The sequence below is a fragment of the Giraffa tippelskirchi genome, chromosome 8 (genome assembly GCF_054371585.1).
Source record: "Giraffa tippelskirchi isolate mGirTip1 chromosome 8, T2T-mGirTip1v1.2.pri, whole genome shotgun sequence".
Lineage (NCBI taxonomy): Eukaryota > Metazoa > Chordata > Mammalia > Artiodactyla > Giraffidae > Giraffa > Giraffa tippelskirchi.
This window is the reverse complement of record NC_137282.1, coordinates 103211826-103237151: the sequence shown is the minus strand read 5'-3', so window position 1 is coordinate 103237151 and position 25326 is coordinate 103211826. Positions and strand designations below refer to the sequence as shown.

The window sequence follows — 25326 nt, the reverse complement described above, 5'->3', positions numbered from 1 at the left end:
GAATGAAGAGACAGAGCCAAAGCAAAAACAACACCCTCTTGTGGATGTGATGGGTGATGGAAGTAAAGTCCAATGCTGTAAAGAACAATATTGCATAGGAACCTGGAATGTTAGGTCCATAATCAAGGCAAATGGGAGGTGGTCAAACAGGAGAAGGCAAGAGTGAACATTGACATTTTAGGAATCAGTGAACTAAAATGGACTGGAATGGGTGAATTTAACTCAGATGACCATTATATCTACTACTGTGGACAAAGATCCGTTAGAAGAAATGGAGTAGCCCTCATAGTCAAAAAAAGAGTCTGAAATGCAGTATTTGGTGCAGTCTCAAAAACGACAGAATGATCTCTGTTTGTTTCCAAGGCAAACCATTCAACATACAGTAATCCAAGTCTATGCCCTGACCAGTAATGCTGAAGAAGCTGAAGTTGAACAGTTCTGTGAAAACCTACAAGACCTTCTAGAACTTACACCCAAAAAAGATGTCCTTTTCATTAGAGGGGACTGGAATGCAAAAGTAGGAAGTCAAGAAATACCTGGAGTAACAGGCAAATTTGGCCTTGGAGTACAGAATGAAGCAGGGCAAAAGCTAATCGAGTTTTGCCAAGAGACCGCACTGGTCATAGCAAACACCCTCTTCCAACAACACAAGAGGAGACTCTACACATGGACATCACCAGATGGTCAATACTGAAATCAGATTGATTATATTCTTTGCAGCCAAAGATGGAGAAGCTCTATACAGTCAGCAAAAACAAGACTGGGAGCTGACTGTGGCTCAGATCATGAACTCCTTATTGCCAAATTCAAACTTAAATTGAAGAAAGTGGGGAAAACCACTAGACCATTCAGGTATGAACTAAATCAAATCACTTACGATTATACAGTGGAAGTGAGAAATAGATTTAAGGGACTAGATCTGATAGACAGAGTGCCTGAAGAACTATGGACGGAGGTTCATGACATTGTACAGAAGGCAGGGATCAAGACCATCCACAAGAAAAAGAAATGCAAAAAGGCAAAATGGCTGTCTGAGGAGGCCTTACAAATAGCTGAGAAAAGAAGAGAAGCTAAAGGCAAAGGAGAAAAGGAAAGATATACCCATTTAAATGCAGAGTTCTCCAAGCCAGGCTTCAACAGTACATGAACCGTGAACTTCCAGATGTTCAAGCTGGATTTAGAAAAGGCAGAGGAACCAGAGATCAAATTGCCAACATCTGTTTGATCATAGAAAAAGCAAGAGAATTCCAGAAAAACATCTATTGCTGCTTTATTGATTATGCAAAACCTTTGACTATGTGGATCACAACAAACTGTGGAAAATTCTTAAAGAGATGGGAATACCAGACCACCTGACCTGCCTCTTGAGAAATCTGTATGCAGGTCAGGAAGCAACAGTTAGAACTGGACATGGAACCACAGACTGGTTCCAAATAGGAAAAGGAGTATGTCAAGGCTGTATAATGTCACCCTGCTTATTTAACTAATATGCAGAGTATATCATGCGAAATGCTGGGCTGGTTGAAGCTCAAGCTGGAATCAAGACTGCCGGGAGAAATATCAATAACCTCAGATATGCAGATGACACCACATTTATGGTAGAAAGTGAAGAAGAACTAAAGTGCCTCTTGATGAAAGTGAAAGAGGAAAGTGAAGAAGTTGGCTTAAAGCTCAACATTCAGAAAACTAAGATCATGGCATCTGGTCCCATCACTTCATGGCAAATAGATGTGTAAACAGTGACAGACTTTATTTTTGGGGGCTCCAAAATCACTGCAGATGGACTCTAACCATGAAATTAAAAGATGCTTGCTCCTTGAAGAAAAGTCATCACCAACCTAGACAGCATATTACAAAGCAGAGACATTACTTTGTCAAGAAAGGTCTGTCTAATCAAAGCTATGGTTTTTCCAGTAGTCACGTATGGATGTGCGAGTTGGACTATAAAGAAAGCTGAGTGCTGAAGAACTGATGCTTTTGAACTGTTGTGTTGGAGAAGACTCCTGAGAGTCCCTTGGACTGCAAGGAGATCCAACCAGTCCATCCTAAAGGAAATCAGTCTTGAATATTCATTGGAAGGACTGATGCTGAGCTGAAACTCTAATACTTTGGCCACCTGATGCGAAGAACTGACTCATTTGAAAAGACCCTGATGCTGGGAAAGATTGAAGGTGGGAGGAGACGGGGATGACAGAGGATGAGATGGTTGGATGGCATCATGGACTCAATGGAGATAGCTTGGGTAAACTCCAGGAGTTGGTGATGGACAAGGAGGCCTGGCAAGCTACAGTCCATGGGGTTGCAAAGAGTCGGACATGACTGAGCGACTGAACTGAACAGATGCATCCCTATATTATTTTTAACATAATCACAATAGCCAATATATGCAAGCAACCTACATGCCCATCAATAGACGGATAGAAAAGATGCAGACATACATATATGTATAATGGCATATTTCTTAGCCATATAAAATGTAATCTCACCATTTGTGATAACATGGATGAACCTGGAGGGTATTTTGCTAAGTGGAGTAAGTCAGATGGAGAAAGTAAAATATCATATGATTTTACTTATATGTGGTACTAGTGGTAAAGAACCGGCCTGTCAATGCAGGAGACATAAGAGACACGGGTTCAATCCCTGGGTTGGGAAGATCCCCTGGAGAAGATCATCACAACCCACTCCAGTATTCTTGCCTGGAGAATCCCATGGACAGAGGAGCCTGGTGACACAAAGAGTTGGACATGACTGAAGTGACTTAGCATACACAAGGACAGAAAAATTATTTTTGGACTTCCCTGGTGGAATGTAAAAAGCGAAAAACAACAAATGAACAAAACAAAATGGAAACAGAGTCATTGATACTGAAAACAAACAAATGGCTGCCAGATGGGGAGGGGGATGAAATAAATTGAGGGAAAGTGAAGAGTTACAAACTTCCAGTTACAAAATAAATGAGTCATTAAAAAGAAATTATATCGTGGGGAAATAGTCAATAATAATGTCATATCTTTGTATGGTGACAGATGGTTACTAGACTTATACTGTGATTATTTTGTACTGTACAGAAATACCTAATCAATATGTTGCACACCAGTAACTAAAATGATGTTGCAGGTCCATCATACTTCAAAAGAGACCAAATAAACTAACTCATAGAAAAAAAGAGATCAGAGTTGTGGAGGGGTAGTGGGTGAGGGGAGGGGGAATTGGATGAAGGTCATCAAAAGGTACAAACATCCTTTTGAGATAAATAAGTACTAGAGATGTAATGTATAACATGACTTATATAATCAATGCTCTATGTTATATATGAAAGTTGTTAGAGTAAATCCCAAGAGCTTCATCAAAAAGAAAAAAATTTTCTTTTTCTCTTATTTTCTATTTTATGATAGAGTTTCACTAAACTTACTGTGGTAATCATTTCATAAGGTATGTAAGTCAAATCATTATGCTGCATGCCTTGTACTTTATATAGTGCTTCATGTCCATTACATCGCAATAATACTGTAAGGAAAGAAATTAATAAACATAAAATATTTTTAAGACAATAAAATATATGATTATGCTGTAAGATCAAGTACACACACAAAATCTCTGGTAGATATGCAAAAAATAAAGAGAAAGCAAGCAAAGCATACCAGTATAGAAAATCATTACAGAGGAAAATGGTAATCCCTCAAATTACAAGGAAAGAGAATAAGAGAAATAAAGGAACAACAGAAAAATGAAACAAACAAAATAATAACAAAATGGCAATAATAAGTCAATACCTATCAATACTTTAAATGTGAATGGATTAAATTCTTCAAAAACATGGTGTATATATGTTGCCTACAAAGATTTACTTTAGCTTTAAAGACACACATAGTCTTAAGGGGATGGAAAAAGATGCTTCATGCAAATTTTTAAAAAGCAGGGGTAGTCATACTTCGATTGGACAAAATAAGCCCAGTCAAAGACTATAACAAGAGACAAAGAAGGTCGTTGTAATAAAGGGGCTAGTTCATCAAGAGGATGCATTTGGCCCTCTGTATCTACAGGTTTCACATCTACAGACATGGAGTGCTGACTGCTTTCACTGAATTATGCCATTTTGTTAGGGGATGTCAGCTAGTGGCAAAATGATAAACCAGAAATTGCCTTGAGATGCATGAAAATAAAATCACAACCTATAAAAACTTATGGATCCATAGACATCTCAAAAATTAATACTGGTCACTCCATTGCACTCTAGAGAGCAGAAATCCAGCTCCACCCACCAGAACACCGACACAAGCTCCCCCAACCAGGAAGCCTTGACAAGCCACCTGTCCAACCCCAACCGCAGTGAGGAACCTCCACAATAAAGAGGAACTTCATACTACCAGAATACAGAAGGGCCACGCCTAACACAGCAATCTAAACAAGATGAAAAGGCAGAGAAATACTCAGCAAGTAAAGGAAAATGAGAAATGCCCACAAAGCCAAACAAAAGAGGAGGAGATAGGGAATCTATCTGAAAAAGAATTTAGAATAATGATAATAAAAATGATCCAAAATCTTGAAAGCAAAATGGAGTTACAGATAAATAGTCTGGAGACAAAGATTGAGAAGATGCAAGAAATGTTTATCAAGGACTTAGAAGAAATAAAAAGGAGTCAATATAGAATGAATAATGAAATAAAGGAGATAAAAGACACTCTGGAGGGAACCAACAGTAGAATAACGGAGGCAGAAGATAGGATAAGTGAGGTAGAAGATAGAATGATGGAAATAAACGAAGCAGAGAGGAAAAAAGAAAAAAGAATCAAAAGAAATGAGGAAAACCTCCGGGACCTCTGGGACAATATGAAACGCCCCAACATTCGAATCATAGGAGTCCCAGAAGAAGAAGATAAAAGGAAAGGCCATGAAAAAATACTCGAGGAGATAATAGTTGAAAATTTCCCTAAAATGAGGAAAGAAATAGTCACAGAAGTCCAAGAAACCCAGAGAGTTCCAAACAGGATAAACCCAAGGCGAAACACCCCAAGACACATATTAATCAAATTAACAAAGATCAAACACAAAGAACAAATATTAAAAGCAGCAAGGGAAAAACAACAAATAACACACAAGGGGATCCCCATAAGGATAACAGCTGATCTTTCAATAGAAACCCTTCAGGCTAGAAGGGAATGGCAGGACATACTTAAAGTAATGAAAGAGAATAATCTACAACCCAGATTACTGTACCCAGCAAGGATCTCATTCAGATATGAAGGAGAATTCAAAAGCTTTACAGACAAGCAAGAGCTGAGGGAATTCAGCACCACCAAACCAGCTCTCCAGCAAATGCTAAAGGATCTTCTCTAAACAGGAAACACAGAAAGGATGTTTCAACACGAACTCAAAACAACAAAGTAAATGGCAACGGGATCATATTTATCAATAATTACCTTAAATGTAAATGGGTTGAATGCCCCAACCAAAAGACAAAGGCTTGCTGAATGGATACAAAAACAAGACCCCTATATATGCTGTCTACAAGAGACCCACCTCAAAACTAGGGACACACACAGGCTGAAAGTGAAGGGATGGAAAAACATATTTCATGCAAACGGAGACCAAAAGAAAGCAGGAGTCGCAATACTCATTTCAGATAAAATAGACTTTAAAATAAAGGATGTGAAAAGGGACAAAGAAGGACACTACATAAAGATCAAAGGACCAATCCAAGAAGAAGACGTAACAATCATAAATATATATGCACCCAACATAGGAGCACCACAATATATAAGGCAAATACTAACAAGTATGAAAGGGGAAATTAACAATAACACAATAATAGTGGGAGACTTTAATACTCCACTCATGCATATGGATAGATCAACTAAACAGAAAATTAACAAGGAAACACAAACTTTAAATGATACAATAGACAAATTAGATTTAATTGATATTTACAGGACTTTCCACCCCAAAACAATCAATTTTACCTTTTTCTCAAGTGCACATGGAACTTTCTCCAGGATAGATCACATCCTGGGCCATAAATCTAGCCTTGGTAAATTCAAAAAAATTGAAATCATCCCAGCCATCTTCTCTGACCACAATGCAGTAAGATTAGACCTCAATTACAGGAAAAAAACTATTAAAAATTCCAACATATGGAGGCTAAACAACACGCTTCTGAATAACCAACAAATCACAGAAGAAATCAAAAAAGAAATCAAATTATGCATAGAAATGAATGAAAATGAAAACACAACAACCCAAAACCTATGGGACACTGTAAAAGCAATACTAAGGGGAAGGTTCATAGCAATACAGGCGTACCTCAAGAAACAAGAAAAAAATCAAATAAATCAACTAACTCTACACCTAAAGCAACTAGAGAAGGAAGAAATGAAAAACCCCAGGGTCAGTAGAAGGAAAGAAATCTTAAAAATTAGGGCAGAAATAAATGCAAAAGAAACAAAAGAGACCATAGCAAAAATCAACAAAACTAAAAGCTGGTTTTTCGAGAAGATAAACAAAATTGACAAACCATTAGCCAGACTCATCAAGAAACAAAGGGAGAAGAATCAGATCAACAAAATTAGAAATGAAAATGGAGAGATCACAACAGACTCCACAGAAATACAAAGGATCATAAGAGACTACTACCAACAGCTATATGCCAATAAAATGGACAACTTGGAAGAAATGGACAAATTCTTAGAAAAGTATAACTTTCCAAAACTGAACCAGGAAGAAATAGAAGATCTTAACAGACCCATCACAAACACGGAAATCGAAACTGTAATCAGAAATCTTCCAGCAAACAAAAGCCCAGGACCAGACGGCTTCACAGTGGAATTCTACCAAAAATTTAGAGAAGAGCTAACACCTATCCTACTCAAACTCTTCCAGAAAATTGCAGAAGATGGTAAACTTCCAAACTCATTCTATGAGGCCACCATCACCCTAATTCCAAAACCAGACAAAGATGTCACAAAAAAGGAAAACTACAGGCCAATATCACTGATGAACATAGATGCAAAAATCCTTAATGAAATTCTAGCAAACAGAATCCAACATCATATTAAAAAGATCATACATCATGACCAAGTGGGCTTTATCCCAGGAATGCAAGGTTTTTTTAACATCCGCAAATCAATCAATGTAATACACCACATTAACAAATTGAAAGAAAAAAACCATATGGTTATCTCAATAGATGCAGAAAAAGCCTTTGACAAAATTCAGCATCCATTTATGATAAAAACCCTCCAGAAAGCAGGAATAGAAGGAACATATCTCAACATAATAAAAGCTATATATGACAAACCCACAGCAAACATTATCCTCAATGGTGAAAAATTGAAAGCATTTCCCCTAAAGTCAGGAACAAGGCAAGGATGCCCACTTTCACCACTACTATTCAACATAGTTTTGGAAGTTTTGGCCACAGCAATCAGAGCTGAAAAAGAAATAAAAGGAATACAGATAGGAAAAGAAGAAGTAAAACTCTCACTGTTTGCAGATGACATGATCCTCTACATAGAAAACCCTAAAGACTCTACTAGAAAATTACTAGAGTTGATCAATGAATATAGTAAAGTTGCAGGATATAAAATTAACACACAGAAATCCCTTGCATTCCTATACTCCAATAATGAGAAAACAGAAAGAGAAATTAAGGAAACAATACCATTCACCATTGCAACAAAAAGAATAAAATACTTAGGAATATATCTACCTAAAGAAACAAAAGACTTATATATAGAAAACTATAAAACACTGATGAAAGAAATCAAAGAGGACACAAACAGATGGAGAAATATACCGTGTTCATGGATTGGAAGAATTAATATAGTGAAAATGAGTATACTACCCAAAGCAATCTATAGATTCAATGCAATCCCTATCAAGCTACCAATGGTATTTTTCACAGAACTAGAACAAATCATCTCACAATTTGTATGGAAATATAAGAAACCTCGAATAGCCAAAGCAATCTTGAGGAAGAAGAATGGAACTGGAGGAATCAACCTGCCTGACTTCAGGCTCTACTACAAAGCCACAGTCATCAAGACAGTATGGTACTGGCACAAAGATAGAAATATAGATCAATGGAACAAAATAGAAAGCCCAGAGATAAACCCACGCACCTATGGACACCTTATCTTCGACAAAGGAGGCAAGAATATACAATGGAGAAGAGACAATCTCTTTAACAAGTGGTGCTGGGAAAACTGGTCAACCACTTGTAAAAGAATGAAACTAGAACATTTCCTAACACCGTACACAAAAATAAACTCAAAATGGATTAAAGATCTAAACGTAAGACCAGAAACTATAAAACTCCTAGAGGAAAACATAGGCAAAACACTCTCCGACATAAATCACAGCAGGATCCTCCATGACCCACCTCCCAGAATATTGGAAATAAAAGCAAAAATAAACAAATGGGACCTAATTAAAATTAAAAGCTTTTGCACAACAAAGGAAACTATAAGCAAGGTGAAAAGACAGCCTTCAGAATGGGAGAAAATAATAGCAAATGAAGCAACAGACAAACAATTAATCTCAAAAATATACAAGCAACTTCTGCAGCTGAATTCCAGAAAAATAAACGACCCAATCAAAAAATGGGCCAAAGAACTAAACAGACATTTCTCCAAAGAAGACATACAGATGGCTAACAAACACATGAAAAGGTGCTCAACATCACTCATTATTAGAGAAATGCAAATGAAAACCACAATGAGGTATCATTTCACACCAGTCAGAATGGCTGCTATCCAAAAGTCTACAAGCAAGAAATGCTGGAGAGGGTGTGGAGAAAAGGGAACCCTCTTACACTGTTGGTAGGAATGCAAACTAGTACAGCCACTATGGAGAACAGTGTGGAGATTCCTTAAAAAACTGGGAATAGAACTGCCATATGACCCAGCAATCCTACTGCTGGGCATATACACCGAGGAAACCAGAATTGAAAGAGACGCGTGTACCCCAATGTTCATCACAGCACTGTTTACAATAGCCAGGACATGGAAGCAACCTAGATGTCCATCAGCAGACGAATGGATAAGGAAGCTGTGGTACATATACACAATGGAATATTACTCAGCCATTAAAAAAAATACATTTGAATCGGTTCTACTGAGATGGATGAAACTGGAGCCCATTATACAGAGTGAAGTAAGCCAGAAAGAAAAACAACAATACAGTATACTAATGCATATATATGGAATTTGAAAGATGGTAATGATAACCCTATATGCGAGACAGAATAAGAGACACAGATGCATAGAACAATTTTATGGACTCTGAGGGAGAAGGTGAGGGTGGGACGTTCTGGGAGAATAGCATTGAAACATGTATATTATCATATGTGAAACAGAACACCATTGCATGTTCGATGCATGAGACAAGGGCTCAGGGCCGGGGCAATGGGATGACCCAGAGGGATGGGATGGGGAGGGAGGTGGGTGGGGGGTCCAGGAAGGGAAACACATGTAAACCCATGGCTGATTCATGTCAATGTATGGCAAAAACTATTACAATATTGTAAAGTAATTAGCCCCCAACTAAAATAAATAAATTTATTAAAAAAAAAAAAAAACTTATGGGACACAGGAAAAGCAGGACTAAGAGGGGAGTTTATAGTAATAAATGTCTACATTAAGATAAAAGGTCAAACAAACAACCTAATTTTACATTTTAAGGACTAGAGAAAGAAACTATGCCCAAAGTGAGTTCAGTTCAGTCGCTCAGTCTGTCCGACTCTTTGTGACCCCATGAATCGCAGAACGCCAGGCCTCCCTGTCCATCACCAGCTCCCGCAGTATACCCAAACTCATGTCCATTGAGTCAGTGATGCATCCAGCCATCTCATCCTCTGTTGTCCCCTTCTCCTCCTGCCCCCAATCCTTCCCAGCATCAGGGTCTTTTCCAATGAGTCAACTCTTCGCATGAGGTGGCCAAAGTAGTGAAGTTTCAGCTTCAACATCAGTCCTTCCAATGAATACCCAGGAAGGACTCCTTTAGGATGGACTGGTTGGATCTCCTTGCAGTCCAAGGGACTCTCAACAGTCTTCTCCAATACCACAGTCCAAAAGCATCAATTCTTTGGCACTCAGCTTTCTTTATAGTCCAACTCACACATCCATACATGACCACTGGAAAAACCATAGCCTTGACTAGACGGAACTTTGTTGGCAAAGTAATGTCTCTGCTTTTTAATATGCTATCTAGGTTGGTCACAACTTTCCTTCCAAGGAGTAAACATCTTTTAATTTCATGGCTGCAATCACCATCTGCAGTGATTTTGGAACCCAAAAAAATAAAGTCTGACACTGTTTCCACTGTTTCCCCATCCAATTCCCATGAAGTGATGGAACCAGATGCCATGATCTTAGTTTTCTGAATGTTGAGCTTTAAGCCAACTTTTTCACTCTCCTCTCTCACTTTCAAAGTGAGTAGAAGGAAGGAAATAACAAAGATGTGAGCAGAATTAAATGAAATATAAGTGAAATATAAATTAAATATAAACTAAAAAGACAATAGAAAAGATCACTGAAGCTTAAAGTTGGTTTTTAAACGATAAAGTAGATATAAACCTTTAGCTTGGTTTACCAAAAAAAGACAAAAAATAAAATTATAAGTGAAAAAGACCTTACAACTGATAATATACAAATACAAAGGAGAATAAGAGACTGAATAATTATATGCCCCTGAATTGGACAACCTAGATAAAATTTAGATTTGTAGAAACATACAGCCTACCAAGACTGATTCATGAAGAAGCAGAAAATATGAATAGCTCAAATACTAGTAAGATGACTGAATTAGTAACCAAAAACTTCCATTCAAATAAAAATCCACGACCAGATGGCTTCACTGATGAGTTCTACCAAAAATCTAGAGAAAAACTAATCCTTTACAAGCTCCTTCAAAAAACTGAAGAAGAGGGAACACTACCAAATTCACTCTACTAGTCCAGCATTACTCTGATATGAGAGCTAGACAAGGATACTACAAGAAAAGAAAATTATAGCTCAATATTCCTGATGAACATAAATGCAAAAATCCTCAACAAAATGTAAACAAAATGAATGGAACAGAATATTAAAAAGATCAGGTAACATGATCAAGTAGGATTTATTCCAGGGATGAAAGAATAGTGCAATGTTTGTGAATCAATATGATACACCACATTAACAAAATGAAAGATAAAAATCAGATAATCACCTTGATAGATGCAGAAAAATCATCTGACAAAATTTAAGATAACTTTATGACATTCAAATGGACAACAGGTACATAAAAAGGTGCTTTTAACATCACTAATTATCATGTTCAGTAGCTCAGTCATGTCCGACTCTGTGACCCCATGGACTGTAGTCGACCAGGCTCCTCTGTCCATGTTATTTTCCAGGCAAGAATACTGGAGTGGGTATTACCACTGATGGTAATACCAATTCATTACCATTGAGCCACCAAACTAATTATCAGGGAAATGCAAATCAAAACCACAATGAGATATCAACTGACACCTGTTAGCATGATTATTGTTGAAAATGCAAGAGGTAACTGGAGAAGATGTGAGGAAAAAACTGTTGTAGCCCTACGGAAAACAACATGGAGGCTCCTCAAAAATATAACAATAGAACTACTATAGATTCAGTAATCCTAATTCTGGGTACATACATAAGGTAAACAAAATCATATCTGGAAGAGATATACACCAAGGTATGTAAACTACCTAAGTGTCTGTTGATGGGTAAATGGATAAAGACAAGGTGTTATATATATAATGGAATAATGAAAGTCAAAGTGTTAGTCACTCAGTTGTGTCTGACTCTTTGTGACCCATGGACTGTAGCCTGTGATGATCCTCTGTCCATGGACTTGTCCAGGCAAGAATATTGGAGTGGGTAGCTATTTCATTCTCTGGGGATCTTCCTGACCCAGGGATCAAATCCGGGTCTCCTGAATTGCAGGTGGATTTGCTACCTTCTGAACCACCAGGGAAGCCCTATGGAGTAATATTAGCCTTATAAAAGAAGGAAATCCTCATCTGCCATTTTGACATAGGTAAATATGGAGAGCATTGTCTTAAGTGAAATAAGCAAGACAAAGAAAGAAATACTGCATGTTATAAGTTATCCATGGAATCTAAAAACAAAAACAAACAAACCAGAAAAACCTTATGGAAACAGAGTAAAGAAATGGTTGCTTAGAGCTAGGAGTGGGGGAAATAGGGAGAGGCTGGTAAAAGGGTACAATCGTTCAGTTATAAGATGGATAAAGTCTGAGGAACTAATGTGATTATAGTTAATAACACTGTACTGTATAACTGAAGTCTGTTAAGAAAGTAGAACTTAAATAGTCTCACCAAAAACACACCCCAAAAATAAAAACAAACTTAAAAAAAAAAGCCATGTGTGATGGCAGTGTGTTAACTGACTAGCTGTGGAGGGAATCTTTCACAGTGCATACATATATCAAATTATCACACCGTACATTTTAAATTCTTAATTTTGGGGGGTGGGGTGGCAGCATTGATACTGCCAAAAAAGCTGAAAGAAAAAAGAACGAGCAACTTTTATTAGTGTTTGAATCTGTATGTAACCTCCATGGGGTTGATGGTGGGAGGTATTTGCAAATATATGGAGGAATACTGCTAATTACAATAAAAGGAGGGTCTACTTGCGATCTGGTGTGCTCAATTGTTCAACAATGTTGGGTAAGTCTCATACAATGAAGAACTGTCCTGACCAAAAGACTCATAGGAATCCTTTTAAGAAACACAGTAGGGGGTCTCTCATTTGAAACTAAATAAGAAATTAAGAAAATAACCCAGGGATGGTTAAATTCATAACTAAAACTTGTTATCTGATACATCTACTTTGTCAGATCATGCTTAGCTAAGTTCATTCGCTCAGTTGGGTCCGACTGTTTGTGGCCCCATGGACTGCAGCACACCAGGCTTCCTTGTCCATCACCAACTCCCTGAGCTTGCTCAAACTCATGTCCATCGAGTTGGTGATGCCATCCAACCATCTCATCCTCTGTCATCCCCTTTTCTCCCAGCCTTCAATCATTCCCAGCACCAGGGTCTTTTCCAGTGAGTCAGTTCTTTGCATCAGGTGGCCAAAGTATTGAAATTTCAGCTTCAGCATCAGTCCTTCCAATGAATATTCAGTATTGATTTCCTTTAGAATGGATTGGTTGGATCTCCTTGCAGGCCAAGGGACTCTCAAGAGTCTTCTCCATCCCCACAGTTCAAAATCATCAATTCTTTGGTGCTCAGCTTTCTTTACAGTGCAACATTCACATGCATACATGACTACTGGAAAAACCATAGCTTTGACTAGATGGACCTTTGTCTGCTAAGTAATGTCTGCTTTTTAATATGCTGTCTAGGTTGGTCATAGGTTTTCTCCAAAGGGGCAAGCATCTTTTAATTTCATGGCTACAGTCACCATCTGCAGTGATTTTCGAGCCCAAGAAAAGGAAGTCTATCACTGCTTCCATTGTTTCCCCAGCTATTTGCCATGAAGTGATGGGACCAGATGCCATGATCTTTGTTTTTTGAATGTTGAGTTTTAAGTCAGCTTTTTCACTCTCTTCTTTCACTTCATCAAGAGGCTCTTTAATTTCTCTTAGGATGGTATCATCTGTGTATCTTAGGTTATTGATATTTCTCCCAGCAATCTTGATTCCAGCTTGTGCTTCATCCACCTTGGCATTTTGCATGATGTACACTGCATACAAGTCAAATAAGTAAGATGACAATATACAGTCTTGATGTACTCCTTTCCCAATTTGGTACCAGTCCATTGTTCCATGTCTGGTTCTAACAGTTGCTTCTTGACCTACATACAGATTTCTCAGGAGGCAGATCAGGTGGTCTGGTATTCCCATCTCTTTAAGAATTTTCCAGAGTTTGTTGTGATCCACACAGTCAAAGACTTTGGCATAATCAATTAAGCAGAAATAGATGTTTTTCTGGAATTCTCTTGCTTTTTCTATGAGCCAATGGATGTTGGCAATTCGATCTCTGGTTCCTCTGCCTTTTCTAAATCCAGCTTGAACATCTGGAAGTTCATGGTTCACGTACTGTTGAAGCCTGGCTTGGAGAATTTTGAGCATTACTTTGCTAGCGTGTGAGATGAGTGCAATTGTGTGGTAGTTTGAACATTCTTTGGCATTGCCCTTCTTTGGGATTGGAATGAAAACTGACCTTTTCCAGTCCTGTGGCCACTGCTGAGTTTTCCAAATTTGCTGGCATATTGAGTGCCTCACTTTCACAGCATCATCTTTTAGGATGTGAAATAATTCAACTGGAATTCCATTACCTCCACTAGCTTTGTTCATAGTGATGCTTCCTAAGGCCCACTTGACTTCGCATTCCAGGATGTCTGGCTCTAGGTGAGTGATCACAGCATTGTGATTATCTGGGTCGTGAAGATATTTTTTGTATAGTTCTGTGTATTCTTGCCACCTCTTCGTAATATCTTCTGCTTCTGTTAAATCCATACCATTTCTGTCCTTTATTGTGCCCATCTTTGGATGAAATGTTCCCTTGGTATCTCTAATTTTCTTGAAGAGATCTTTAGTCATTCCCATTTTCTATTGTTTTCCTCTATTTCTTTGCACTGATCCCTGAGGAAGGCTTTCTTATCTCTCATTGCTGTTCTTTGGAACTCTGCATTCAGATGGGTATATCTTTCCTTTCTCCTTTGCCTTGAACTTCTCTTCTTTACTCAGCTATTTGTAAGGCCTCCTCAGACAACCGTTTTGCCTTTTTGCATTTCTTTTTCTTGGGGGTGGTCTTGATCACTGTCTCCTGTACAATGTCACGAACTTCCATCCATATTTCTTCAGGCACTCTATCAAATCTAATCCCTTGAATCTATTTCTGACTTCCACTGTATAATCATAGGGGATTTGATTTAGGGGGCATAGACTTGGGTTACTGTGATATTGAATGGTTTGCCTTGGAAACGAACAGAGATCATTCTGTCATTTTTGAGATTGCATCCAAGTACTACATTTCGTACTGTTTTGTTGACTATGAGGGCTACTCCATTTCTTCTAAGGGACTCTTGCCCATGGTCATCTGAGTTAAATTCACCCATTCCAGTCCATTTTAATTCACTGATTCCTAAAATGTTGATGTGGCTCAGAAAGGGCATCATTTAACTAGCCATATCTATATCAAACAAAAAATTATTTTTAATGCTTCTAAGTCTACAAACAGAAATTATTGGAATAATTTGGTTAATTTATGCTATGAATTACATCAGCTGATTATCAGTTTTATATATATAGTCACTTAAGTGAATGAAAAGGAATGTATTTTCTAATTTTTGATTCATGTATGTAGAAATACTATGTTACTAGCTGTTAAATATTTTGAAGATCAACCTGATAGGAAATATTTTTCAGGAAAGTCAGACTCCATTAATTTAATGACAACTCAATTTAAGAAAAAAGCACCTTATCTGCTTGAGAGGTTATTTTCCCTTTGAGATTAAAGGCACGATTAATTCAGATTCATTTTATCTTTTCAAAGCTCTGCCACTATTCCTGAGAAATCAGCACCCATATGACAGGAAGTCATATTTTCAAATCAATTCGAAAAGTCTTATATTTGGCCACTAGTTGTTTGTATAAGCTCTTTTGAAAATAAACTAGTAATCTTATTCTTTTTTGTTCTGTGTGAAATCTTAGGACATACCACATAAGCAATGTAGAATTAAATAAATTGAAAGTATAATACATATTTCAGAGTGATTGAAAGTTTCTAGAAAGACAAATTGTCTCTTTTTAAATTTTCTTGGAATATTTTTAGAAACTATCCTAATGGCCTTTCATTTTCTCAGACCAGAAGAAGTAACAACTGAAAGAGCAGTTCCTATGCCATATATTATTATTTTTCTCACTTTAATATTTTAGGAAAAAGGATATTTAAATATAGTATTGAAGGAAAACTTAACAGGTTAGAAACTGTTTCCAAGATATATTATATTTTCAAATTTTACTACAAAATATGTAATTTTTATATAATCTTGCTTTATATCAACATAATATTTCAGCCCATCAGAAATGCAATAGAACATGTATTTTAAGTGACAGTGGAAAACACTAGAACCTCTACTGTATTACCAAAATAATAGAATTGTTCACCAATAAGTAGTACCTAAAATTTCTCAACTTTCTAAAAAAGTTAAAATGTGTATATACAGGATAGAACTTTGCTAATAAAAAATACTTCATTGTCTGCATAGTTACGAAGTTTCTGTTTTAAATATTTTAATATAGCACAAGCCTGATACTAGTGAAGTAAAGATTTGAAGTTTACATCTGTTGTTTGCAAGTTTTAGTAGCAAATTATAAATCTAGAAACATTAAAACGGTTTCACATTATCTTATTAATTTTAATGAACTAATACTTGAATAGCTGCGGAAATTTGTGAGTATACACCTCATTTAATATTCATCTTTTTAACGCCATAATAAACAAGACTTTCCACTTCATATGCACTATAAAAACATAACATGCAGCTGTAATTATGATACTGTGAATCACGAATGGCAGTAATTCCACCAGTTGACAAAAAAGGCCTAGAACTTTCAAGTATATCTTCAGATCATTAGTGAACTCCTTAAGGTCCCCAAAGGAAAGAAGGTGGAATTGTCCCTACCCCTTTTTCTACATACTTGTCATTTTTGTGTGTGTGTGCAACTTCTTTTCCTCTGTTAAGATAACCTTGATAATCATTTCAGCCCACATTCCTTTTTTAATAGATTTTTTTAACATAGTCTTTTTAATAGATGAAAAAATAGGCAAATAGATTTGGTGCCTTGGATACAATATGGAATTAATAAACACTCTGTTGTCTCCTAAATCCCATGGCATTTACCCCAGAGAGGTACATATTGGCTAAACTCTAATTTGTGTCATTACTTGCAGATTTCTTAAATTTGCACTGTAGTTTCAAATTGGTATTGGTGATTTAGTTGCTAAGTTGTGTCTAACTCAGTGGACTCCAGGCTCCTCTATACATGGAATTCTCCAGGCCAGAATTAAATTTATATTTACTGTCCAAAACAAATGGACAGCTGCCACACACTATTAAACTATCACTGCATTATGCCACAGTTAAGTTCATTTCAATGTAAGAAAAACACCAATCTTTTCCTTTATTTATAACATTGTATTCTGTCTGGTTAATTCATTCTTCATAATAGCTTGGATATGATACTGCCTGAGGTCAGAGAAATCTTTCACAGTACCTTTCCATTCTGAGTCCACATTCTGTTCTGCTATATAGTCTCAAAGCCTAGCAGCTTCCAGAGTAATGTCAACCTTAGTACTTTGGCTGCTTATTGGGCTGTCCTGGGGATCTTTATATACTACTGATTTTTGAGACCATCTCCAGAAACTCTGATTTAATTGGTATGGGATATGACCAGGGTATTAGGATTAATTTAAGGTCATAGTGTATAATAACAGAAACCCATACCAGAACTGTTTTGCTTTAAAAAAGAAAGAAACTAAACAACACAAAAACTTATCTTTTCTCCCTTATGTAAAAAAAAATTTTTTCATCTGTTTACATTAACTGAGGATTTTCCAAGATGAGACAAAAGTTCTGTTTCATAATAGTGGTCTTATTTTGTAGTTAATCTATTTTAGGGCACCCTGTTTCTTAAATTCTGGATTAAAATTATGAATGCTGATGTTTTCCATCTTGGAAGTTCTTTATGTCTGAGTAGTTTACATTTTGCTTTCTCAAAGGAACATATGATGCAAACTGTCATTTCTCTAGAAGCTAGTTATTTTATGTTATTTTAAAAAATAACTGTACAAATATAATCATACTCAGCAAATAAAAAAAGAAAACCCCAAAATTCCTTCCATAACTTCAGGACTTTTTGAGCCTAAAATAAATTTATAAGATTTAAAATCATACATTTACAATAAAGACAAATACCATATGAAACTAAATGTATGTGGTATCTAAAGTACGGCACACATGAACCTACCTACAAAACAGAAACAGACTCACAGACACAGAGGACAGATTTGTGGTTGCCAAAGGGCAGGAGGATGTGGAGAGGGATGAACTGGGAGTTTGGGGTTGGTAGATGCAAATTAATGCATTTATCATGGATAAACAACAAGACCCTAATGGGTAGCACAGGGAACTATATTCAATATCCTGTGGTAACAGAAAGGAATATAGAAAAGAATGTAACAGAAAAGAATATAAAAATAATATATATATATATATGTATAACTGGATCACTTTTCTGTACAGTAGAGATTAGCACAACATTGTAGATCAACTATACCTCAATTAAAAAAAATAAAATAATGGCTATCAGCAGTGGAGGGCTTTTAGTCAGTAATATGAGCAATGTATGATGATTATCCAATCTTTAATTTATATATAGAAAAACTGTTTATAGTCTGTTCCTATTTGCATTTGTCATGACAGGTGTTACAAGTGTTCTTGGTTGGAAGTGACCTTGACTTTACAGAGAAATTCTAGTTTTCAAATCATTTTTATCTGAACAGTGAGGAAATTTTCATTAAGACATTGCTGAGACTATAGACTGCATCTCTTCAATCCATCTATAATTAACATTTTAAATTTATCTTATTTAATGAGCACTTCCCTGTTTATTTTTCTTTTGTATAAATATTGGGGTATCATGGTGCTTTCTGATAATGTTATGCATGGAGACATCATATGCAAGAGGCATGAAATACTCTAGTGGATATTTTCTTTCCTGATGGAGAGACTGTCCTTAGGATCAAGCAGCCAATAAGTATATGTCCCTGTATCAGGAAATGAGAAAAGATGCAGAGTTATCATATTGGCTTACTTATGCTATGCACTGCAGAACTCCAGGGAGGACGCTTCACAGAGATGACTATATGGAAAGATGCTTCCTGGGGTTGTGCAGTGTGACATCCCTGACTTCAAAGCTCTCATTGCTCTCCTGACTTGGAAGCATCTAGGAGGTAAACCCAGGTGGATGATCCTCCATGATGAGGTAGGCTAAAAGTCCTCTAAGGGGCTACAGGCTAAGGATTATGTGGTTATACCTTGCAAATTATATCATCTATATTATGGCAAATGGATCACTGCTTCACTAATACAGTCTATCACTGGTAATTTAGAAAGTCAAAGACTTAAAATAAACTGGCTTAAAAATTAAGGTGCTTCTTGTTCCCGTCTCTAGTCTTCATCTTGGGATCTATATACATAGTACGAGGTAGGACTATGCCTACAGACTGAACTCTCCATCCACTTATTCAAATAGCCCAGATGCATGAGAGAAATAGAACGTGGAGAAGTATGGCAGATTTGTATCATTCAACCTGCAAAAGGCAGGAGAGAATGAGAACAGTGGATTGGCAAAAAAAAACCCAAAACACCATGTTTGGGTTCTGAGAGACCCCAAACTCCAAGGGGTTTGACGGCATCGACTGTGCTTGAGTACAGGAAGTAGAAGTGGACTGAAAACAGGGCATGTCCCTCCATGGCAGTGATTCTGAACACTGTGACCTAAACTGCTAATGACATATGGCTCACTGATTGTCAAGCTGCAGTGTCCACTTTTTTATTTTCTATAGTTTCCTTTTTCTATTGACATTGTCCACTCTCTTACCTACTTTGCTCATCTTTTTCTCTATTTTCATTGACATTTTTTCCTAACGGTTTAAATCCTAGTCAGCTAATCCAACCTCTAGATCATCTAGGGATCTGCATCTGTTTTCTGCTACCACTCGTATGTGAAAGCTAATAAAGAAAACCTCACTTAAAACAGTCAGGAGGTCAGAAAGGGGAGTTCTTCTGCCCCACCACTCCATGTCAATTACAGACCCAACAGGAAGAGGTGTACCTTTGCATTTCTAACAGAAAGAAGGCTGCTACTTTCTTACCCATCAAGAGGAAGAACTTTTCCTATTCCAGCAATAGCCCCACCAATAAGAGGCTGTCACAATTTAGCCAATGAAAAGCCAATACACTTTGAACTCAGTTTCCTCCAGTGGGCTCTTTGTAACAGCCCCTTCTCCTCTTCAAAAGGACATTTGTCTCCCTTGCTTTCTGGACTTGCCTGTGGTTTGCCAAAGAGTGCAAGTCCTGGATTATAATTCTTTGTTCTTTCTGAATAAAGTGTTTTGCTAGTAAAATAACTGATCGTTTCTATCATTTTAGGTCAACATTTGATTATTAGTCACAATTTCTTAACCTTCCTTTCTTAAATTATGTCCCATTTTTTTTATTGTATGAATTACTGAAGTAGATATTATTTCCCTCTACAGAGGATTGGTCCTTTTGTCAGGCAGGTAAAGTAAGAAGCTCATTGTCTCAACTCAATAATTAATAAGCTGGGTTGAGGTTGATGTTACATTGCAGTGTTTATTAGATTCACTCAACCTCTGATTTCAAGAGGCTTATGGGCATGGCCTATTCTGTGTTTACTGCATGCTCCTTTTCTGTGACTTGATCTCCTAAACCCTATGGAGTTCACTATGGGACTGCAGATTTGAACTCTACTTTTGGGTCTTGACCCCTCCTTGAGTGTGGTCCTTTGGGTTTTTTGGTTAAGAGTTTAACAGGTCTCTATCTCCTCTAGTCTGAAAGTTCTGCTTTTCAGAGGTTGTGAAAGTAACTCTTTTTTCTTCCATCCTACACAGGTTTAAAACATGGCAAATATCTTTAGGAGGAATCTTACTGTGTGTTTCTTATAGGCTTCTCTACTCCATGGCTGATTCCTGACCTCTGTGAAATTGCCAGAGGTTTCATTTTGCTTGTTTGGGCCAACTGGCCAACTATTTAGCCTCTTGTACTGCCACAGCTCTCAGCAAAGTCTCATGGGGAAAATGGCCATATGTTCAGACTCTTTGTCCAACCTGACATGTCAGTCCACATGGTTGTCAAAACCTCAGCTGATTTCTCTTCCCCTAGTTGAGTCCTCTGCCTATGGCAAGACTGATCCTCAGGTAACTCTCAGACTCATAAAATACTTCCAGAGAAGCAAGTAGTTGGCAGTATTAGCTTCACTGGGGACTCACCCCCTACTGGAATTTTACTTCATCAAGACTTCTTTAATTCCATAGCTCTTTTATTTATTTATAAATATAGCTTTTGTAATTATCATTTTATTCACAGGTATTGCCATTGAGAATGATGATGTTACAACTTATATACTAATATATCTTATTATATCTTATATATTCTAGAAAAAGAAATCACCACTGCTGTTATTGTCAGAAATAAGCTTGACCTGTGTTTATTCTTGCATTTCTCAGAGTTCTGTGGCTATTTTCTCATTTTTTGTGTGCTCAAAACCAGGTCCTATTGCATCCCACTATACTGGGGGAATATCCTTATATTCCTCATCTGTTAATTCTAACTTTGTTGCTGACGATCGAACAAGATTGCTACTCTTCCAGTGCTGAACTAAGATAGCAGTGCTGTATCTCACATATGGAACAGGTCCAGAGCATATAATTTTTCAAGTAATATTCATATTGTCTGGGATAAAAGGTGTAATAAACACAAAGTATAACCTGCAGCCACTACACAAACCCAGAATCCTCCTCAGAGTACCTTTATATACCTTGCCAACCTCTGTATGCTAGGGTGCATATCTACCATCACCCATAAGAGTACACCACTCACCATGATTATAGAATAGGATAAAGTGACCACAGCATCTCTCAGAGACAGAGTAAGTTTTCCATTACCTCTCTTAATTCCAAGCTCCTCAACCTTCATTTTTTATTCCAAGATTGACCACAATTTTCTAGGATAATTCACAGTGAATACACATATTGCCCATTGCCCTAACAATGTCATACAGTGGTCAGACCTTAAAACACTTGCACATTTCTGAAGTCTTTAAAGAAATTAAATAGCACCATTTACTAGACATTGACAGTCAAATTTGAATTTGGCTGTGCCGATTTCCTTCACTCCCTTCTTGGTTTCTCTTAATCAAAGGCTGAAAAATTTCAGTGTCAAGTACCAAAGTCATCTTATTATCTGTTTCAACATTTTAAGTCTGTGCCATCAATTCCGGGATACCAAGGGAACATTTCATGCAAAGATGGGAACAATAAAGAACAGAAACGGCAAGGACCTAACAGAAGAAGATATTAAGAAGAGGTGGAAAGAATACACAGAATAACTGTACTTTATAACAGCTAATAACTGTTAATAACCCGGATAACCATGATGGCATGGTCACTCACCTAGAGCCAGACATCATGGAGTGTGAAGTCAAGTGGCGCTTAGGAAGCATTACTACGAACAAAGCTAGTGGAGGTGATGGAATTTCAGCTGTGCTATTTCAAATCCTAAAAGATGATGCTGTTAAAGTGCTGCACTCAATATGTCAGCAAATTTGGAAAACTCAACAATGGACACAAGGACTGGAAAAGGTCACTTTTCATTCCAATCCCAAGAAAGGCATGCCAAAGAATGTTCAAGCTACCATACAATTGCACTCATTTCACATGCTAGCAAGGTAAAGCTCAAAATCCATCAAGGAAGGCTTCAACAGTAAGTGAACTGAGAACTTCCAGATGTACAAGCTGGATTTAGAAAAGGCAGAGGAACTGCCAATACCCATTTGATCACAGGAAAACAAAGAGAATTCCAGAAAAACATTTACTTCTGCTTCATTGACTATCAAAAGCCTTTGACTGTGTGGATCACAACAAACTAAAGAGATGGGAACACCAGACCACCTTACCTTCCTTCTGAGAAACCTGTATGCAGGTCAACAAGCAACAGTTAGAACTGGACGTGGAGCAAGGGACGGGTTCAAAATTGGGAAAGGAGTACGTCAAGGCTGTATATTGTCACCCTGCTTATTTAACTTACATTCAGAGTACGTCATGTGAAATGCCATGCTGGATGTATCACACGCTGGAATCAAGATTGCCGGGAGAAATATCAACAACCTCAGATATGCAGATGATATTACTCTCATGGCAGAAAGTGAAGAGGAACTGAAGAGCCTCTTGATGAAGGTGAAAGAGGAGAGTGAAAAAGCTGGCTTAAAACTCAACATTCAAAAAACTAAGATCATAGCATCCAGGCCCATTACTTCATGGCAAATAGATGGGGAAACAATGGAAACAGTGACAGACTTTATTTTCTTGGGCTCCAAAATCACTGTGGACAGTGACTGCAGCCATGAAATTAAAAGACACTTGCTCCTTGGAAGAAAAGTTATGACAAACCTAGACAGTGTATTAAAAAGCAGAGACATTACTTTGCCAACAAAAGTCCATATAGTTAAAGCGATGGTTTTTCCAGTAGTCGTGTACAGATGTGAGAGTTGAACCATAAAGAAGGTTAAGCACTGAAGAACTGATACTTTTGAACTGTGATGCTGGAGAAGACTCTTGAGAGTCCCTTGGAAGGAAGGAGATCAAACCCATCAATCCTAAAGGAAATCAGTCCTGAATATTCATTGGAAGGGCTGATGCTGAAGCTGAAGCTCCACTTGGCATTAAGTGGCTGAAACTTTGGCCACTTAATGCCAAGAACACTCATTGGAAAAGACCCTGGTGCTGGGAAAGATTGAAGGCAGGAGGACAAGGGGACAACAGAGGATGAGATGGTTGGATGGCATCACCGTTTCAATGGACATGAGTTTGAGCAAACTCTGGGAAATAGTGAAGGACAGGGAAGCCTGGCATGCTGCAGTCCACGGGGTCATAAACAGTAGGACATGACTTAACAACTGAACAAAAAATCTATTCTGCAGGGTACATAGGAAAATTGTTAGTAATGGGAAATCACAGTATTAAAACTGTGAGTTCAGGCTCAAGATCAGATGCAGCCCACCTCTCTCACCACAATAATATGCTTCCAGTGTTAACTTCAGATGTCCTGTGGTTAGTGGGTGGGTTTTAAAGGTACAGGCATATGTATGCATTTATGTAATACATGCAAGTATTTGTGAAAAAAAAAGGGGAGCACTTCCTACCAACATCTTACTTCATATGGAATTAATAAAGCTTCACTCTATATATGTGAAACAATGAAGGGAATGGAATTGTGTTTGTAAGCATGTGTGTGTGTGTGTATGGGGGGTATTCTGTAATTTAAAAAATAACACATAAAATGATTTTTGAACAAAATGTATAATTTGTATTATAATTCAGTTCAATCATAAACTTAATATAGAAGAAAACGGTGTTTTAGTTTTGATTCTACTGCCCAGTTGAACTATTTAGCCTTCAACAGAGACTATGAATTCATGACCCAACACCAGAATAACACTAGGTCATGTGAAAAGGAAAGGAAATATTTTATATAATAGTGAGCTAGCTCTTATAACTCTTATCAAGTGTTAGTTGCACTGATGATTCTGTCAGTCTTAGTTCCCTCCTCTGAAATATCTACCATTTCCAGGCATTGCATCTTAGTTTATCAGTTTCCAGCTGATGTGGTTTCCAGTCCCACTAGTATCTCTGAAACAGGCAACCAGGAACTAGAAACCAGGTTCTATGAGGAACAGCTGAAGGAGTGTATATAGTTTCTGTGTGGAATAAAGACCTGTCTAGAACATCAAATGTGTCTTTGTATATTTGAAGAACAGTCACATGGAGGAAGATTAAAAGAGACTTGAACCAATAAAAGGAAATTATGAGAAGCCAGATTTCATTTACACAGAAATTTATGTGAATGAGTTGTTAAAGTGAACAAACATACCTATTCAGGTAGTAAGTGATAAGCATGTGATAAGCAGAATCTAGACATCTATCTCTGAGCATGATTGTTGAGGCTGTTCTTGTATTGGTTGGAGAAGTTACATTATGTATATTCTCTGACTCTTCAGAATCTATGATTTTACATTTTAGTGTGATTGCATGTAACTACTTATTTCTCAAGCAATTTCTTATATTGTAGGGCTTATTACTGATTTGGCTTCCAAAATAAATTTTAAACTCATTATTAAACTGTACAGCAAAAACAGGGCCTGATTCTACCATTAGAAAATAAATAGAAAAAGAAACTAAAATTCTTAGGCCCTTTTGAAAAATTACCTTGTGAAAAGGTTAATGAACTTTCTAGTAAGACAGCACCAAGGCTACAGTATATTGTAAAATCTCTCTGATTTTACCTTCAACTTTCTGAGAAAGCAAATTTCTGGGTGATATTCAAACTCCTGCTATTTGATCATATATTGTTTTGTTCTCTCTTAGAGACAAGCATTCTTTTCCATGTGGATATTCCTTCATTTATAGTGAGCATGTTTAAACTTGCAGAATCAATCTAACACCTTCAGATGAGCTAATGACCAAATAAAACAATTCCC

General features: G+C 37.2%; 1 protein-coding gene across 50 annotated transcripts in view; it reads right to left on the bottom strand.

The window, feature by feature from the left end:
- Nucleotides 1-25326, bottom strand: part of RNF180 (ring finger protein 180) — a 256780-nt gene that overhangs the window by 25977 nt on the left and 205477 nt on the right. For 15 of the 50 annotated variants that reach the window (XR_014061724.1, XR_014061726.1, XR_014061718.1 and 12 more), the window contains one exon: nucleotides 3416-3510. The exons of the other annotated variants lie outside the window; for them this stretch is intronic. Coding sequence is in view for 10 of the 15 variants with exons in the window: in XM_081518267.1 (XP_081374393.1) it covers nucleotides 3416-3510 (95 nt within the window). In the remaining 5 variants the exon portion in view is untranslated. The remainder of the gene's footprint in view (nucleotides 1-3415; nucleotides 3511-25326) is intronic. 50 annotated transcript variants of the gene reach the window in all.